This window comes from Falco biarmicus, chromosome 5, assembly GCF_023638135.1.
Source record: "Falco biarmicus isolate bFalBia1 chromosome 5, bFalBia1.pri, whole genome shotgun sequence".
NCBI lineage: Eukaryota > Metazoa > Chordata > Aves > Falconiformes > Falconidae > Falco > Falco biarmicus.
This window is the reverse complement of record NC_079292.1, coordinates 61,496,937-61,515,948: the sequence shown is the minus strand read 5'-3', so window position 1 is coordinate 61,515,948 and position 19,012 is coordinate 61,496,937. Positions and strand designations below refer to the sequence as shown.

Genomic DNA, 19,012 nt, shown 5'->3' with positions numbered 1-19,012 from the left:
TTTTCATTTGAAAATTAAATTCATAGGATAGCCAGACCTTTCAGCTTTTTAATGCAAACAGTGATTTATGGCTGCACTTACTTAAAGAATGAACCAGGAGCGGACAAATTCATCACACTCCATCCTTTTCTGTCAAAGCAACGGCGAGATGCTTCAGCAGTGGCGCAGTGTGGTCAGGCTGCTGGCAGCAAAGCCTCCACCGCGGGCAGGCAGCACAGCTCCATCACCATCACCCCACTGCGGCAGCTGAGATCCTGGCCCGGGTTTCATCTGCTTCTTTTTGCTGGGGCAGGGGGGGGTGGGGAAAGATTGGCCGTCTGCCAAATTCCCCTTCTCCCCCTCCCTTCTGACAGCTGGTGTCAGCCACTGGGAAGACGATGCAAAGCGCTCTTTGTACATGCAACATGAGGCTCCAAACTTGTCCTCCATAAATTAAATCCCAATAAGCCCACCGATGTGAAGATATTTTTGCTTCAATTATTCCCAGCTCGAGGCTCCTCCAGCCTTCCTGATGATTTCTTACCTCTCATGTGTATTACACTTGAACTCGATCACTTTGATTTTGCCTACCCTGTGTTTCTAATATTCCCCCAAAGCTTCAGAACAGCAACACACGTGTCAGCACATCCTTCAACCCCTGTGTGGCCAGGCCACAGCTCTTTCTGCCTGGTCTGCCTGGGGACTTCCAACTTTTCCATCTCCTTGTTCAGAGGAGACATATTACAGGATGCATACATTCATCTTACTAGCCCCAAACTCTATGTATTGTATGAGTCCTGACACCAAATAGTTTCTAGCAGGAAGAATGGGAATGGACAGGCTTCCAGAGATGTTTGGGATTATACAGGAGAAGGAGGCTCAGTCTTTTCTTCCTGAATCCATACCTTATTGTGTGATGGAGCCTTAGGCTGATTAAAAAGCTGGTTTTAACATACAGATGGTGTCACTCGGTGTCAGTCTCTGGTTTTTCAAGGAGGTGTTTGCATCATTTAGGCTCACTGTGGTACTTCACTTTCTCTTCAAGACAAAAAGGCCAATACTTTATGACCTAGTTGTGAAGTTTTCCCAGGAAGGCACCAGCGTCTGTGGCTGCATGTTTGTCTGCTGCCGGATTTTGACTGGTTTAGTGTTGTTTCTTTTCTAGCACCCAAATCATGTACCCAGACAAAGAAGAGTGAATGCCAAAGTTGATGCAGGTTTGGGGTGTGTTGTCATTCAAATAATCATAGCCTCTGGACCCAATGTAATGTAACTGCTGAATTATTTCACCCTTCCCTTCTACATGCGTGCACACAGATGAAGTTGGGGATGTGCATAGGAAGAAGAAGGAGGAAATGTGTGAAGCAATGTAGCATTTTTGACAATACAGTGCTAGCAGGTATTGTGTATGACTCTGACTCTCAGCAGCTTTGGTCCTTCTTTTCATAGCCCCAGTGCATTCTGTACAGTGGGAATCATTATCTTGGGTTGCAATACAGAGAACTGAAAAAAATGCATATTCAGCCTTACCTTCTCTGTGGGGCAGTAAGTTCAATGCACGAAATGGAGAAAAGAAAAGCAGCTTTGTAATACTTCAACAGTTTCCTTCAGAGGATAGAATTTGTCTCTCAAATTTTCTCGCTTAGTAAAAATGCTCCTAAGTTAACGTTAGTTTTATCGTCGTCTGTTACCCAGCCACTCTGTAGAGACATTTTCATAGCAAATTTATATTTCAGTTTGTCTGTCCACATATTGTCAGGGAAGATGTTAAGCATTTCCATCTCCAGTACATACAATGTGCTTTCTAGTCTGCTTTACTGGACTTTGGACAAATATGAATTGAGGCTTTGGTGGGGGTCTCATCTGAGTGCTGGAAAATTTGTGAAAAAGTTAACTCAATAATATTAAGCTATGAAATGTGAAATAAATGAAAGTACAAACTGTTGCAAAGCTATGTCTAAAAAAATTATTGCAGCCCAGGTCTGTTTGACAAAATCACTTTATCTAAAATACAGTTGTTCTTTTAGGTTCAGTGTTTTGATTCACATAGCTGTAATTGTCTGACTGTCGTCTGTAGAAATCTGCAAAGAGTAATAATTATTTGTGATGATTTGAGAAATGCTTATGCTTGGACTGTCAAGTACGAAAAATTGCTAGTTCCCCTTTACTGCCTAATGCTGAACGCTTTTAAGAAAACAATATAGAATTTGGTGTATAGAATATATATACACTAAGTAGGCTAGTTGTGGGTGCAAATTGTAAAGCAAAGTATTAAAATAGTCTAAAATACATTTGTAACTTCCAGGCTGTGCATCATGGTTGCAGGAAGCTTATTCGTTATTTTTTGTGTGAAAACAGGATTGTAAATGTGCTTGCATGTAACCTCACGCTGAAGAAAACCCAACCCTTAAGTATCTGGGAAAATATAAATAATATTGAGAATTTTTTTATGTATCGAATAACAAACACCTCCTAGAACTCAGATGATGTGGTTGATGGGCTGGGGGAAGGAGAGCTAGTAACACCTGAGATTTTAGTCAGCTGAAATGCTAGTGTCTCTCTGTGTCACATAACTAGGACCGTTAGTGCCACCTATAGTTAGTCTGTCTGATGCTTTTCACTTTAAGACCTTGTTTTCAATGGGTTTGAGCTGGCTGCGCACACCTCCGAAACAAATACCATTAAAAAGAATTTGGTCTAGATGAGCTCTGGTTCATGCTAAGCTTAACAGAGCTGCTGGATAGACCCAGCTGGGTGTTCAGCAGAGATGCTCCTGATTTTGATTGATAGTTGCTTGGACTACAGATAAGCATAACACCGTAACAACTTGCATAGTTCTGGCATAGAACAGACAACAAACCTCCAGACACAACTGTAACTGAGGAATTAAAGGCAGATACGAAATCTTCATGAATGCAAAATTGAAGAGAAAAAGCAATTTAGCAGGGCATGGAAGTGCAAACCCCACTCACAATATTTATCCTCCTTATTCCACTCTAAAGTAATTTGGGTGATCTTGCCCTTCAGTGTGCTGTGCCCAAATGTTATGCTAGCACTCCCAGCATAAGCTAGTTGTGAACCTGGTTCCAGTAATGTGCAGAGCAAGCAGCAGCTGCAGGCAGTGCAATAGAAATAAATAAAACCCTGCCTTATAATTGTGGGGGATACTTCTTTGCACACTATTTTTTTATAGTGAGACAAAATTTAGTGACACGTGTGTGACACGTAGGTATTTCATCCTTCTATTTAAAAAGGGCTTCCAGTGCAGGTACCTGTGAATTGGATTGACCTCTGCTCCTAGCCTGCAGTATGCTACTATATTCAGGGGAAAAAAAATAATTGAAAATGTCCTGGATCTAAATCTGAAGTTACTGCTTGGCCATCAAGCTTGGAAAGGCCCTCAAAGATTATTTTATCCTGCTGTGCCTAAGTAACTAGAATGGAATACCTCCCATCTCATTACTGTGATTTACCTTGAATAACCTTTGCATGTTTGCGTGTCATGGGTTGGTGATTGTCGGTCCACATATGTATTTCCAGTCGGTCAGTATATTTTCTAATGCACTACACTTAAAGCGCCCCCCAACCCCCACCCCACACCCCTACACACACACGCACGGCTGTACAGAAGATGTCCACATGAGCAGAGAGAGTGTGCTGGACTTAGCTTTCCTCCCTTGTTGTTCCTTTGGGACTGGTGGAGATGAGAAGCCTCTGGGATCAGTGTCCCCACACTGCTGGTTTTTTTCTTCTTCTTTTAAATGCCACTGAGCTTGGGAGTCTCCCACTGCTCATGTTGCCTCCCTGTTTGACTCGGTTGCTGCATCAGAAGAGGAAGAAAAACTTTGATCTTGACATGCCCTTCTTCTCTGTCCCCCTTTATGCCTTCTGCAGGAAAACCACACTGCGATCGAGTGCATCTGTGTTGTTGACAGTCCTTTCAGGGAAGAACAAATGCTTTTATCAGGTGTCTTCCCAAAACCTTTAATGCCCAGCTGAAGTCCAAGCTGTCAGAGGACAGGCCCGAGCACTGGCTCCATCACCATCCCCACACTGCTGTCAGGGTAACCTGCACACATGCTTAGAAGTTCCCTCTCCCCAGCTGGGGGGATTTAGGCCACTACTTGTTGTGGCTCTTGGGCTGAGGGATCAGCGGGGGCCTCTAGGAATGTGCCCGGGCAGCAGCTGCAGTCTCACAACTCGCTGCAGCCACATCTATAACAGCTTTGGGGGAAGGCAGGCCATGGCCCAAATTGTTTGACTTGCCCTTCACCATCCATGGGTTTGAAGATGTCCGTCCCTTGCGTCTTATCTCTCTGGGTGCTTAAATCTGTAGGGTGTATTTTCCTCATTAGTTGCGAGAACATTTTCACTGGCCAAGCGGACGTCTAGTTTAAACAATGTGGTTCCAGTCTCATGTAATCTTACTCTTTTCCCAGTTTCCCTCACCAGCTTCAGGAGTGAAATTACTCTGCAGTTTAAAAGCCTTGCCTGTAACTTAAAATGAGGAGAAACCATATTAGCATCAGATAACTCAGTGTTAATGTATAATTTCAAAATATCAAATTGGAAACCACTGTAATGATTACCTCGCACAGTGCTGTAGGCTCTGGAGACCATGGAGCGTGTCCTCTGTGGTTTGCAGCTTGCAGGGAAGAGTCTGGTGGTTCTGCAGCAGCTCCATTAAAAGCTCTCAGGTGCCATACCCGACCTGTCACTAGTGCAGTGCAAGTGTGGCTTTCATATCTCCCACTCCTTCAGCGAGAGGGCTGTTACCGTTAAACCTCATGGAGAGCCAAACGGACTTTTTGGTTCTCTGGGAGAAGCAGGTAGGTCAGCTCTTCTTCCAGGGTGCGTCAGGTGTGTCAGCTGCAGAAAAAATGGGGTTTGATACAGCTGGCATCGTTTTAGGACACTCACTAAATTGGCCTTCTTTTTCAATAAGCTGAAGTCAATAGAGGGAAAAAAAAAGGAAAGGAAGTAGAGCTTTCAAAACTGTATTTCCTACATGGTCCATCCATCAGCTATACCAAATGGTACTATAACTTATGAGAACAGGGCGATACCCTTTTCCTGTTACATCAATATTTAATGTGTGTTCTGTATGCCACCAAACAGGCCAGAGCACGTGCAGACCTGACCCTGGGGTGTTGGTGTATGCTTAGTAAATGTAGCTGACCAAACTTGTATGCTGCTTCTTTATATTTATTCCATGTTAAAAAGAGTGGGAGACAAGTACCACTTCAAAATGCACAAGTATCATCTTTTAAGTGAATTTAAGGTAGTACAATCTCATTTGCAATTGCAAATACTAAGGCTGCATTTTTCCCCTTACTCTGAAAGCCTGAAAAATCTTATTAATGTTAATGTATGGGGAAGAAGTGCTTAGCCTATTGATGCAGAGGAATGAAATCAGGAGCAAAGCACAGCTCTACGATTCATCTGCAGATTAGGGTCTGAAGCAACCATTAGATTATCAAATCTCACCCTCTAGCTAATACAGGCCAGAGAATCTCATCCACTTAATTCTGTTTTTATCCCAAGAACAGCACCAGAAAAGCAAATGCAGTACATTAACATATTGTAATGTAGGAGTATATTCAGGCATTTCTTAATTTTTTTACCCTAAAACGAGAGGCAAACAGCAGTACTGTGCTATATGATATTGCAGGAGGAGCGATTTCAGCGTTTTATCTACCTGCAGAGGAGAATTTGTATGTCTGTGTGTTTACATAGGGTTTTGTTTAGCTATTTGAAAATTATTCACTGGTAACTAACCAGTATTGAGCTGACCATTAGTTCTGTTTCTCTCTGAGGAGAGCATAAATTGAAATAAGGATTTTCTATTCTTTTTAAGAGAAAAAGTAATTTGCTTCCAAAATCTGTGTGGTCCTTGAAAACTGCTTTCTAACATCTTATTTTGGAAACTCCCTGCCATTCAGTTTTCCTGGGAAACATGAAGCACATTTCACATCTGGCTTCCCACCTCTTCAACTAGAACACAAAACTGCCCTTGAAGTTTTTGTATTATAAATATACATTGGGAGGCATTCAGGGGGATGCCACACACACACAAAAGATGAGACACACTGCCTAAAGGAGATGCACTGGGCCACTTCATGTTCTAACCATTAGCCAACATTTTATTGAACAAAGGGGCTAAAGAGATGGGATGAGGAAAGTATCAAGGAATTCAGGGAAGTGTTGGGTGGTTCTGCACAAAACACAGAAGTCCCAGGCTTGGCACATCAATGCTGTCCTGAAGAAAAAATCCTCCCACCCAAGTCTCAGGTACACCAGCCTCTTGGTGTTGCCTGTCCCACAAGAACATTTCCTCTGCAACCCACCACAGCTGAGAGGGAGGGAGGCTCTGTGCTGCTCATGTGTTGCAAAACCTTTTGCTGCCCCTTGGGCGGGCGAAACCTGGGCTCTTACGGCTTGTCTGTAACAATGCAATTTCTGTTCCCTTTCTCTCCAAAGCTCAGAAATCCTACAACTGTCTTGGTCCCTTCTTTGGGTTTGGTTTGGGTGTTGCCCCTAAAGTGCATCTGGATCCTGTTCTTTGAGTCATGGCTAACTACTGGTATTGGAAGCAGAGATCTGAGCCATGGCTGCAGGAACCGAGGCTTGGTATGAACCTCCAAGCTGGTGCAGACACATGCCGAGGGTGTTATACTGGCAATGGGAAGACTGCTATAACCACAGACACCCCCACAGCAGATGTGAACAGTCTACATTGCCTCAAATGCTTCATTACAGCATCCTGTGATTCGCTCTAACCTAACTAGAAGGTATCAGATAAATACTTTGGAAAGACTCGGTGTACGGGAAGGAATCTCAGACCTGCTTCCCTGTCAAATAGGAAGGTCAATACTTGCCTAAATACTTGCCTTTGAGGCTAAACTAATTGTTGAGCATAAGGCTCTTTGAAATCCACAAGTGGTGTTAAGTAAATGTAAATGACATCACCAAAACCTTCCCCCTGTTGCTTTGATGCAATTTATTCAGAATATGTAAAAAGACATTTGTAGCAGTGAGGGTAGGGCTGCACACCAAAACACCGCGGCATGCAGACAGCTCAGGTGGCTCTGAATAGCCAAACACAGAAGCCCTGCTTTGGCACAGTCCTTTGCTTGGGCTAATATTCCCTGTTTCACACAGCAGATCATTACCTGCCTTAGCAGAAGCTCTCGCTGTTGTCGCTGGACACAGTCTGAGCAGGAGGTGGCTGGTGGAGAGAGGGTGGCCCTGTCTGCGTAGCTGCTGCGGGGGTCCCCCCTAAGACAGATTACCACCTCTGCAAAGCGTCCAGTAGCAGTGATAGTAGAAGGTTAGGGTACTATTAGCAAAACAGTAAAGGGCTGTGGGTGAACGTAGTGCTGTGTGTGTTAGAAGGCCACGCACTCTTTCCTTCTCTGTCAGTATGGCTTTAGCAGAGAGGCAAATTCATAGTTAATATTCTTCCTGCTCCTCAAATCACACCTGAGTGAATGTTCCGCTTGGGGAGTAGCAGGAATCTCCATGGGCTTCATTCTTCCTGGCAAGGTCATAGCCAAGAAACAAGCCACCATAATTAACTTCTGCAGCATGAAAGATATCAGCAGCAAGAGCCCGTGCTATTTTTATTTTGACAGATTTTCCTACTCTGGTGTCTTCCTACCCCATCTCAGCATCAAAAGGTCAGGCAGGGCCCAGCACTGCTGTAGCTGCAGGATGGACTGTGGAGCGGAGGGGAGATTTGTTTTCCAGGACTAAGAAAAGCAGTGACCACATCTCAGGGTGAGGGTGCTGTGAATACACTTACACACTTGCCACCAGGCTGTGTGAATGCTTGTGCTCCTTTGCAAAGCCCTGGAAACTTTTCCATTTAAGCAGCATGTATCAAGAAGTTTGGAGACAAAAAAAGGTTTATCTTATAGCCTAGGAACAATTTTACTCAGCCAAATTATGAACCATTCTATACAGGCAATAATCTTCTGTGCATTTATATAATAAGCAAAAAGGGAGTAAGAATTTCCAGCTGCTTGACTTACCGGTGCCTGTGCTTTCTTGGCAGTTGTCCAACACAGCAATTCTTCATCAGATTAGACGAGACCAAGTGACAGACACGTGCCGAGCAAACAGTGTATCTAGCAGGAAGCGCCGCGTGCTGACGCCCAACGATCTCAAACACCTGGTCGTGGATGAAGATCATGAAATGATCTATTGTTATGTCCCCAAAGTGGCCTGCACAAACTGGAAGAGAGTCATGATGGTTTTGACGGGAAGAGGCAAGTACAGTGATCCGATGGAAATCCCAGCCAATGAAGCCCACGTGTCTTCAAACCTGAAGACCCTCAACCAGTACAGCATCCCAGAGATCAACCACCGCTTGAAAAACTACATGAAGTTCCTCTTTGTTCGCGAGCCTTTCGAGAGACTGGTGTCAGCCTACAGGAACAAGTTCACCCAGAAGTACAACACTTCCTTCCACAAGCGATACGGCACCAAAATTGTGAGGCGCCAGAGGAAAAACGCAACCCAGGAAGCTCTGCGTAAAGGCGATGATGTGAAATTCGAAGAGTTTGTGGCGTATCTCATTGACCCGCACACCCAAAGAGAAGAGCCCTTCAATGAGCATTGGCAGACTGTGTACTCCCTCTGCCACCCTTGCCACATCCACTACGACCTCATAGGAAAATACGAAACGCTCGAAGAGGATTCAAATTACATTCTCCAGCTGGCAGGAGTAGGCAACTACCTGAAGTTCCCCACCTATGCAAAGTCTACGAGAACTACTGACGAAATGACTACAGAGTTCTTCCAGAACATCAGCTCTGAGCACCAAACGCAGCTGTATGAAGTCTACAAACTTGATTTTTTAATGTTCAATTATTCAGTGCCAAGCTACCTGAAATTGGAATGAGGGACGGGTCGGGGGGAGAGAGGGGAGAGAAAGCCTGCTTTATTTAAGATTTTTATTTGTCATAATAAATATGGAGAATGGGTTATTTTGTAAATTAATATTTTCTTTTTTTGAATGATGCTGCGAGCAGCACAGTCAAAATTATTTAAATCAACTGTAAGAAAGGACAGCTCTCTTTGCAGGGTAACAGGATTGTGACGATCTAGCTGTAGAAATGAATAATACTGCTACACTGTTTAAAAAAAAATGTTAATTGTGTTCTGGTGAATTTCATTGATCTTGCATTCCTCCGATTCTAATTAATGTTATTTATACTTATTTAAAACATGGTCTCTTGGTAGGTGTCACTTCAGCAGCAGAGATAAGGTATCATTTGGACAAAAGGAGTCTGGCTTTGAGCTTTCCTCACTTGAGCTTGTCTCTTGGTAATAATATTCTTCCATTAGCTGTTAATGCAGGTAAATATGGGAATGGTTATTGATACCACATGCTTTGAGAAGAGCAGTGAAAGTAAGTTCTTCAGAAAGTGATATTGCACTCAAGTGTACTTAAAAAAAAAAAAAATTGTATCTTTCTAGCCCTGAAAAGGAAAAGTAAAACAGATGTTGATAGATTCAGGATATCTAAAACCCATGACTGAAAGAAATGTGAATGTATTCCTTGGGAAGGGAAGAGACACCATGAAATTTTGGTAAGTCCGGACTTGATGAGTTTATCAAGAATATGACCAGTCCCATCATCTCTTAATTTGAAGCCCGCCAACCCAAATGAGTCCAAATCTGTGGATTATCCATCAGAAAAAAATCAGCATTTTGAAAGTGACTGTAGAGATTTTTAAATGCCCAAAGCAATTGGCATTGACTTAATTCATATCCAGGATGGGGCTGGGGGGAGCTCTGTCCTCTGCAAGCCATGCCTCCCTAGCCGATCTTGGGATGGACAACCAAAATTGGCTCAAGAGACGCTGTTCACAGTATGTTGCTGTAAAGGATGTGGGCATATCATTTGAAAAGTCAGAAAGTCATCTTCATGTTGATCTCTAAGCATGCAAGGCAATAAAAAAGATCTCATCTTCCTACATGCTGGTTTCATGGCTTTTTCCTAGGGGGAGGAGGGAGTCTTCTATTTTTTAGTTGATGCCTAAATGCCATTGGCAAGGATGTTTCTAATTTCCAGTGGGTTAGTATTTCATCTAAGTCAGCTTTAGTGAGAGACTATATGACCTTTTTACTTAAGGTGAATGTCTCAGCAGTGGTTGTTTTGTGTCTAACAGCTCTTTGGGATGGCAGATTGTACCAGGCATAGCATACCGAGCGATAGTTTCGGGCAAGCAAGTACTAACCTATTCATGGCAAATAGATAATGAAAAAAGAGATTTCCACGTGGGTCTATTAGCAAGCTAGTGAACAGAAGGACAGGTTTCTCCAAATGTTTGCTTTAATGTGATGCAGGTGAGGTGTAAGGCCGAGCAGGCAGCAGACACCCTGCCTGGGGAGGGGTCTGTAGCCACCCCAAGCTCTCCCATCCGGGGGCGGCAGTGCCGGCAGCCAGCTGATAGGCAAAAGGAGGCAGAGGCTTAAATCAGGCTATCTGTGGGAACCTAAAATCTGTTCTAAACTTGATTGATGGTCGAGACGGAGTTTTAACTTGCCTGCGTGTCAATCTTATGATCAGAACAAACCCTTCCAAAAACTGGGGACGATTTAAATAAACTCAGCTGAAGGCAGAGCTCTTTTCACAGTAGCAGAGCCAGATCCTGGAAATGTTGTATTGTACAGTACCTGATAATATCCACTGAATTACATTAGTCTCCAGGACACACGTGTGGTTAAAGAAGACAAATAGGTTCCATCTTACCTTATTAAAAAAAAAGTCACCAAATAAATCTCAGCGAAGAACAAATTAGCATAACAAACAGCAGCTGAAGTCCTTTCACAATTGGATTTGGTCTTAGCCAGGATTCGGGTCTTTTTTTTTTTTATCATCCCTACAAATAAATCATCCATTCTGGAATGGCCTCAGTTACTATATAACTTGTTCCAAACCCGGAGTGCTGACCCCATGGCTAGTGAAGAGCTGGCCCTGGAAGCTCTGAATTCCTGAGCAGCTGCTGAGCGCTGGCTGCTGTTTTACTTCAAAGCAGTTTTATCTCATTTAGAGTTTACGGAGCTGTTGCAAGTGCCTATCCCAGTGTGCCCTGGCTTTCTTTTGTTCGTAGATCAATGATTATATGTTTGTTACAAAAAAATAAAAATAAAAATATATCTGTCTGGGGGTAGGTTCCCCCTCTCCCCCCACCAATATTTCCTGAAAGCTATGCGTGTGCTTGTGTGGGCTTTTATCCAGCGGTGCTCATATTTTGCTCCAATGTTCTCTTCAGTTAGCTGTTAATCCCTCCAACAGAATGTGATGTGAATTTTTTCATTTAAGAAAAAAGTTGATTCCAAAAGTAAATATTTTAAAAATGGAGTGTACTCCCCCCTTTCTTTTTGTACTTTTCTCTGGCATCACCATGGGTTTATCTGTTCTGAAATACTCTCTTCGGTTTCACTGCTTTGGAGACACAAAAAGCCCTGTTTGACAGCTGTGATAGAAAAGCTTTAGGTGAGTAGCATGTTCAGGAAATCTGAGGGGTGAGCACTGCTCGAGATGGGATTTTTAGCAGCAGCTTTGGGTTTGATTACCCAGATTCTGCCTCCCCACAGAAGGATGCCCTATGGAGGGATGCTCAGCACTTGAGATGGCTTTTATGTGGACTTAAGTGGGTACTTAAAAGTCACTTGCTTTTTAGAAACCTTGATCCCAAACTACTACAAACTGTTCATTTAGTGTGTTAAATCTGGTTCGGGGTGCTGTGAATGGACTGTAGATCTGTGTTTGAAATGAAGAGCTGACGTGCTGGATATGATCATGTTATATGTGGTGAGCACGAAGCCCTCACCATGTCAGAGGAGGACCACAAATGTTAAGAAACAGCCTTTTTTTTTTTTTTGTATACTGTGTGTGTTGTTTTGAATGAGCCAAAAAATACCTCTTTCCACTGCAGCCACACAGAGTCGTTCAGAGTCGTTCCTCCTCTCAGTGAGCTGGTGGGCACCACCTGCCGTGTGGGGCAGCCCGGGAACCAGGTTGGGTTTACCCCCACCTCTTCACTGGGTTTCCCAGCCGGAGGAGAAGAGGGCCTGCTCCCGAGCTCTGCCTCCCTCCCGGGTTCTTTCTCCTGTGGCCGCATCTGGACCTGGGAGACACACAGGCAAAACGGCAGCCTCGGCAAAATGCAGATGTGCCCGTAGGGCTGTGAGGGTTGCCTAGGCAGCTGCTGTTTCAGAAGGATGTGCATTAGTTACAGTCCAGCAGTGGTGAGCACAGAGAGGACCCAGGGGGAAGGCCCTGCTCCCCGCCTCTGTCCCCAGCACCCTCAAAGCCGCTGAGTTTGAAGAGCAGTGATCCCCATCTCTGGGAATCTGGTGCCTCCTCATCATTTGGCAGGGCCAGCGCTGAGCCCAGCAGCACCTGTGGCTCCTTACCTGGCGCGATACCCACAGCTGGGGGTTCATTCCCTGCAGATGGCCCCAAGCACCTTAACCTGGAGCCCAGGCTGGATTTGGCCCCATTGGAACATGGTGGTGACTCCTGGGCAGTGGGAGGTTCCCCCAAACCTGACTTGGTCCATGCTTCAGCCTCTTCATAAACCATGTCTGTTGTCACAGAAACGTGCAAACTGCCTGAACCACGCGCTGTGTAAGACAAGGGAAATAAATAATTCACAAGCAGAAGTACTTTTAGGAGTAAATTGACCCCAGATGTTTTAGGGTTTCGCTGTAGTCTGCTGCACTTTTCAGGTACAAAAAGGGACTGTCCTTACTATTACTCTTGTTACAGAGAGTGTTATTTTCTTACATGCATGCACAATACAATGTGTACGAATAATTTAACATCGATGTGGGGTTGGATTTTTTTTTTTTAACCTATTTGTATGCAGTAGAAGGCTTGTTGTAGAAGAGTATCTCCTCATACCTAAATATACTGTTAATAAAGAAAAAAGCTAAATTATACATTGCCAATACAAGTGTGAACTGCTCATGAATCTTTCCTTAAAAAAGCCATTCAAGCCTGATTATTTTTCTAAGTAACTTCAATTAAATTGAAGAAAGAAAGTTCCTCTCTGTGTGCTTTATTTCTGGCTCATACTTTAAGGGTGGATTTTTCAGGGTGGGATTTTTGTCTGCATAGCTTTGCTTTCTCAGAAGGGTGATTTGTGGCAGGACAAGCAGAAGACTCAAAATTATCTACAGCTGGGGAGCAGGAAAGCTGAAGTCATCTAACAACATGCCTCTCACTCCCTCCTCAAGTTCCCAGCCAGCAAGGGTGAGGGCTGCCAATTTACGACCTGTCGCATGCCCAGAAACTGTCCCACCTCAAGTGTTTAGTCAGTCCACTGACATAAACTCCAGCTATCTGGTGAGCTTTACGCCATGCGCTTGCCCCCCTTCATGTGAATTCACTAACAATGGTTTTGAGTTAAACTTTTCCAGCAGTCCCCAAACGTGTGTGTTCTCATCCATGGTTTTCACTGAGGCCATGTCTAAAACCCCAAAGTAGCAACTTCCAGTTGGGCTTTGAAGACAAATAGGGTAAGGAAGTCGGCATCATAAATTACACTTGGGAAAAACATACACTCGAGCAATAGCTGCTCACCTTTGTAACTGTTGGAGGGGACGCTGGAGGTCAGCTGGGCCACCCTGCTGCTGGAGGTCACCAAGGCTGGGTCTGCCATGGTTTTGACTTGCCAAGGCTTCAGTACCTGTGGGGATGGAGGGCTCAGAGCCTCTCTGCGCCTCTGTGCGACCTGTTCCAGTGCCATGCTGCCCACCCAGCAGAGATGGTTTTTCCTAGTGGCCACCTCGAGACTCCCAGTCTTTAACTTGTGTGCATCATCTGCCACTGGAAAGAAGTGTTTGGATTCACTTACTTTCTAAGTCCCCTTCAAGTAACTGTAGACTGCTACACCATCACCAGACTAAATAAACCAGATCCCTTAACATCTCCTTGTAGGTAATAGCTTTATGTCACTGAACATCTTGGTATCCCATCACTGTAACCTCTCCAGCATCTTAACATCCCTCCTGAATTGGAGAACGCCCCAAAACTGGATGCTATATTCTGGGTGCAGCCCTGCCAGTGGCAAACAGACTCTTTAATATGCCAGCCCCACTCCTCACAAGGCAAACATTATTCACAGTGAGAGCAGGAACAAACAGAAAATAGGAAATACGCTGAGTAGGTGTCATAGCACATGGTGGGGCACTGGCTATCTTTAGAGCCCAAGCCCATTCCCACCTCAAACACCCCACTACTCTGCACTCCCTAATTAACAGGCAGAACTGCAGCACAGCATCCTGAAATCATCACCTGGCTGTGCGGTATTAAGACAACAACCTTCACATTTCAAAACATTGGTGATTTGTTTCCTCTACAATCTCAATCAGAGAGGGAGATAATTAAGAAGGTCTTGAGAAAGACCTGATCTACGTGAGCGGTTAGCCCAGCTCCAGCCACTGTGCTGATGGCTTTGCCTCCCTTGGCAGGGCCTGGATTACTTACGCTTCAAAGTGATGCAGTCCTGTTCTGGCAGAACATGGGTCTAAGCAAGACACTGCCCTGCGTCCATCAGCTCCAGTAACACCTGCACTCATGGAGATGAAGCACGGTGTCACACACAAACAGGAGCCAGGAGAGCTCCCCTGGCTGGGGAAGGGGGGGCAGGTGGGGCAGGGCACGCCAGGGGACCAAGCCCAGGCAAGCAGGGACCAGCAGCTGCAGAGCTCGGCTGCAGAGGGACTTAGAAAATTGCAATTACATGCACACAGAAACTTCCAGTTTTGGTAGGTAAGGGGGTGAGGAATGGCCTCTGGGCACAGCTCTTGTGTGCACAGCTTTCGGGTGATTGCCTTTGTTGCTTGCGAGATAGCGAAGAGCCTGATCCCTGGTACTGCCAGAGGGACTGACAAAATTTGCTTCAGTGGAAGGAAGCACGAGGATCTGTCTTTTGGGCAAGCCTCAATTTTTCCATTAAATACTTACAAATTTACAAAACGCCTCCCCATTGGTACCCAGCATACAGCTGCTGCCTCATGGCTGCCCCCCAGTACCTACCACTGGCTGCTGCTGTAGGACAGGAGAGCTGGTGGCAGCAGGGCTGCCCATGGCACCCCCGGGCACTGGGGAGATGGGTGTGGAGCACCTGAGGATGTGACAAAGTGGCAAGATCCTGCACAGCTGAGGTGTCCTCTCAGCCAAGCATGTGACAAGATTGTGCAAGTAAGTCCAGCGGAGGTATGCAAAGCCTGAAGAAAGCCTGTTCCCGTGGTTGTCACGTGCTCTCTGTGCAGGCAGGAGTTGCACCAACACTTCCCAACCTTCGCTTGGATGAAAATACATTTAATTTAATTTTATCGTAATTAAAAAAAAAAATTAAAATCTAGGAAACTGTAAAGGAAAAGGGGAAAAAAATAAACAAATGCAGCCAGCAGCAGAGTGTAAACTAGAGCATATGCTTCCCAACCCGCAGGGCTATGCTTTTCTCACTAGCTGTGTTACACATCATCACATACAAGACTCCTGGTGCCACACAAAAATATCTTGCTTTTCCAGTTGCACTTACAGTTTTGCCAAAGAATGAAAATTCTGAAAAATTAAGAGTCCAGTTTACTCTTCAATGTGCTAAAGGACAACATAGCCAAAAGCCACCTCCCCAGATTTCATGCGAATCGATTTTTTAAAAAAATCTATGTTAAAAGAGAAAAATCAACTTTATTTTCACTATTTGCATGATGAACAGCAGGCCTTTTCCCCCGTTACTTGAAGTCTCACTTTACTGGAGTGCTCAAGCCTCTGGACTAAGACATTCACCTCACTGTCAATAAATGGCTTCTGCTGGCAAAGTCAGGGGCATTTAGGACTGAGAGTAATGACTTACTCCCGGGGGCGGGGCGGGGAGGCAGGAGGGGATAATATTTTCATTCACTTATACATTGTTAAAAATATATTTTGCCAATATTTTATGAATATTACTGATTTTTGACACTGAAATTAATTCCTCTGTCCCTATTTTTTGAGGAAACACAGACCTGAGATACCATTTCTTCAGGTGTTTAGTAGTATGCGTTCTATCACTATGCAACAAATGAACAGATTATGTTGGAAAATGAGACATAGCATTTCAAGCAAAATTATGTGGGTTTGAAAATCCCATTTCAGTCAGAGTTTTTAATTAAAAAACAAACAACCAGCAAGGCTGTTTTCCTCAGTAAGAGAAAAATCAATCCAAAGTTTATGCCCTCTTTTCTGTTTTTTTACTAATATATAAAGCTGTCAAGGTAACATACAGCTGGATAATAACAGTTAAGCCATTAGGCTTCAGCTTATTCTAAAAACTAGAATTATATTGTGGCAATTCATGGTGGTTTAGCTAGCAAGATGGTCTCCATGCTGTCAGCAGCTATTTGCAGCCCTGCATGAAGTCAAAACCTGCAACCCACAACAGACCTCATTTTCCTGTAAGAGCTTCTGCAAAGACAAGGTTTGGGCATTGCCTCAGCCTTTCTTAGGCTCAATTTCATTGGGCTTACCTTAGCAGTCAAGTATTCTAGCTAAAAAAGGCTTAGTGTTATGTCTGAAGTAAGGGTGTTGGGTTTTTTTCTTTTAAAGTGATTGTTTGCTCTATTAATGCAATCCCTGCATATATGTTTTTACCATTTTTTGAACTTGAAGGAGATGAATGTAGGAAAAAAGGTCAAATAAGAGCAAGTAGCCATGCTATGGAGAGGCAAGTGCTGTTTGCAGAGGTGTCCAGGTACATGCTGAGACACCCGTTCAAGAAAAAACAAATATTTTCCCTCCTGGAATTATAGCTGTATGTGATTTATTAAGAAATTTGCCTTCAATTATATGGAAAGACATAATAACTCAGTCATTCTGTATTAATTTTACAATGTTCTTTGCTATTTTATCATAAAAATGTTACTGCTGTGTGTGCAATACGATTTTATGTGCAGTATGTATCATTCCTACAGCAGATGCCTTTAAAGCCTCCCATTTTCACTCAGGAAAATTTCAAAAATTAAATCGACAATTATTTTTTAATGGAAAATACCATTGAAGTCAATGGTGCAAGGATTAGAAGGAGCCACAGCTAAGTGCAATTCAGGTGAGAAATTAAGTCTGTATAACTATGGAAAAGGAATGCAGGATGGGAGGAAATTTAAGATGGAAAGTCTCAGTCTGGGGAGTTTCCTTGTGAGATACTAAGAATTAAATTAGAGGAAAGCGTTTGAGAACAGAGTGAGCTGAGTAATCTTGCTTTGCTTCTTTTAATATGTTTCAGGTTACCTGGCAAATCCTTGCCAGGGCTGTTGGAAGCTGAATAAAAATATAAATTATTCACATATAACGTTAATGAATATTTCCATGCTGGGAAATGCAGCCAGAGAAGAGTTCATAGGCTCCGTCCTTGTTCCTAAGCAAGGAGTTACACACTTGCTCAGGGGTACTGTCACGGTCCCTGTGATGGGTGTTACTGGTAACTGCTCCTGTACGATCAAATTACCAAGCAAAGTGAGCTTTTGAGGTGTGCAGAGATTTCCAGCTGGAGACAGAGATGTTAGCTTTCCCTTTAGCAGCAGATGCATTCAACCAGGTGTGCTCCTGCTTCCAAGTGAAATAACCAGCTCACATTTTTCCTTTGATCGAATAAAAAGCCTCGGGATAATTAGCTGAGAAGATGATGGTGATGATAGCTAATGGTTTCCTTCTGCATTAAGAGATCTTGCTGATGTGATCTGGATATACATCATGATATACGTGAACTGAATGCAGCCACGTGCTGCATTGCCTGATGCTTCCCCTCCTTTTCAGAGGCCGCCAGACAGCAGAGAAGCATCCCAAGCCTGGGTGTCCGACCCCCCTGCCGCTCACAGTGGTTCATTTCTATCAAGTGACCATCAGCCTGCCATGCAGAGCAAACGTGGCTCCTTGTATTTTTGTTGGCTTGAACTTGGAAATGATATATGAAAACAATTAAATCTGTTGTGGGTGGTTGACTAAGGATCCCAGGCCATACCTCCCATTTCACAAGCGGAATTTGATTGGTGTCAGTGCTGTAACAAAGCTGGCTCTGCTCTACGGCCATTGGCACCCCCCGCGGCCCTGAGATGCAAGCACACAGACCCCCTCCCAGGTCCACAGCCAAACCAGGCTAGTCACTGACCTTGCACAGCTGCACTTGACACTGTAGCCCTCCTGCTTCTGCTCCTGAGGACTCATGCTGGAAAAAGGACTCCAGATTACCTAGGGGCTGCCAGAGGTTGCCTGTGAACAGGAGGAACCACGCTCAGAGCATACAGAGGGTGCGTGGATCTCGCCTAGTCCCCGGAGCTGTAAGCCATGCCCACCTAAAAGCAGGAGAGATGAGGAAAAAAAATAATCTCCTCTTGAGTGTAGCAGAAGCTTTCCAAATGGGTATAAGCAGGACTAAATGGATTACAAGACTTGGTCCTTATTTAGCAGGAGGCTTGACCATGAACATATGTGAGGGACACACACACAACCATGACGCAGTCAAGATAGCAGGTCAACGTAGCAGGGTATCTGCAGGCGTGCTGCAGCCCCGAAATAAATTAGGTAACTAAAAACGCACTTATGCTGAACACCTCAGTTCCATAATATGCCAGAAAACTGAGTGCAGCATTGTTAAGAGTTGGCTGAGAATCAACAATCAGAAAGGTGAACAGTTACTAGTTTTGACACATGAATATATTTTGTGAGAGGCTTCCTATGGTAATAGGACATTTCTCTGCTTCTTGTAATGAGTGCTGAAAATGTTCATGTTTGTTTCTCTTAGGTCCAGTCTGAAAACTGTACATATTCCAGAGGTATGTATACATTACTCAGTGCTCTAAGTGCATCTTCTGTATCTATTAAACATTTATGTAATGCAATATTCTCAAGTCAGAAGGACTTTAAAATATTTACAAGTCTTAATAAATGTTTTAAATGCAATTTTTGTAACATACAGCAGAACTGGACTTCCTTTGAACTGACGGGCATTTCTGCATCTTCCTGTGTCTC

General features: G+C 44.0%; 1 protein-coding gene and 1 long non-coding RNA gene across 3 annotated transcripts in view; one reads left to right on the top strand and one right to left on the bottom strand.

Moving 5' to 3' along the window:
• Nucleotides 1-9,962, top strand: part of CHST11 (carbohydrate sulfotransferase 11) — a 168,769-nt gene extending 158,807 nt beyond the window's left edge. For both annotated transcript variants that reach the window (XM_056341545.1, XM_056341546.1), the window contains exon 3: nucleotides 8,036-9,962. In XM_056341545.1, coding sequence (XP_056197520.1) covers nucleotides 8,036-8,884 — 849 coding nt within the window. In that variant the 3' untranslated portion in view covers nucleotides 8,885-9,962. The remainder of the gene's footprint in view (nucleotides 1-8,035) is intronic.
• LOC130150508 (uncharacterized) lies at nucleotides 3,597-18,329 on the bottom strand. The gene is made up of 6 exons (XR_008822242.1): nucleotides 13,583-18,329; nucleotides 12,412-12,621; nucleotides 11,916-12,122; nucleotides 8,013-8,214; nucleotides 4,569-4,848; nucleotides 3,597-4,476 (listed from the first exon to the last, which is right to left on the bottom strand). It is a non-coding gene; the product is annotated as an uncharacterized LOC130150508 (long non-coding RNA).
• Nucleotides 18,330-19,012: the final 683 nt, after the last annotated feature.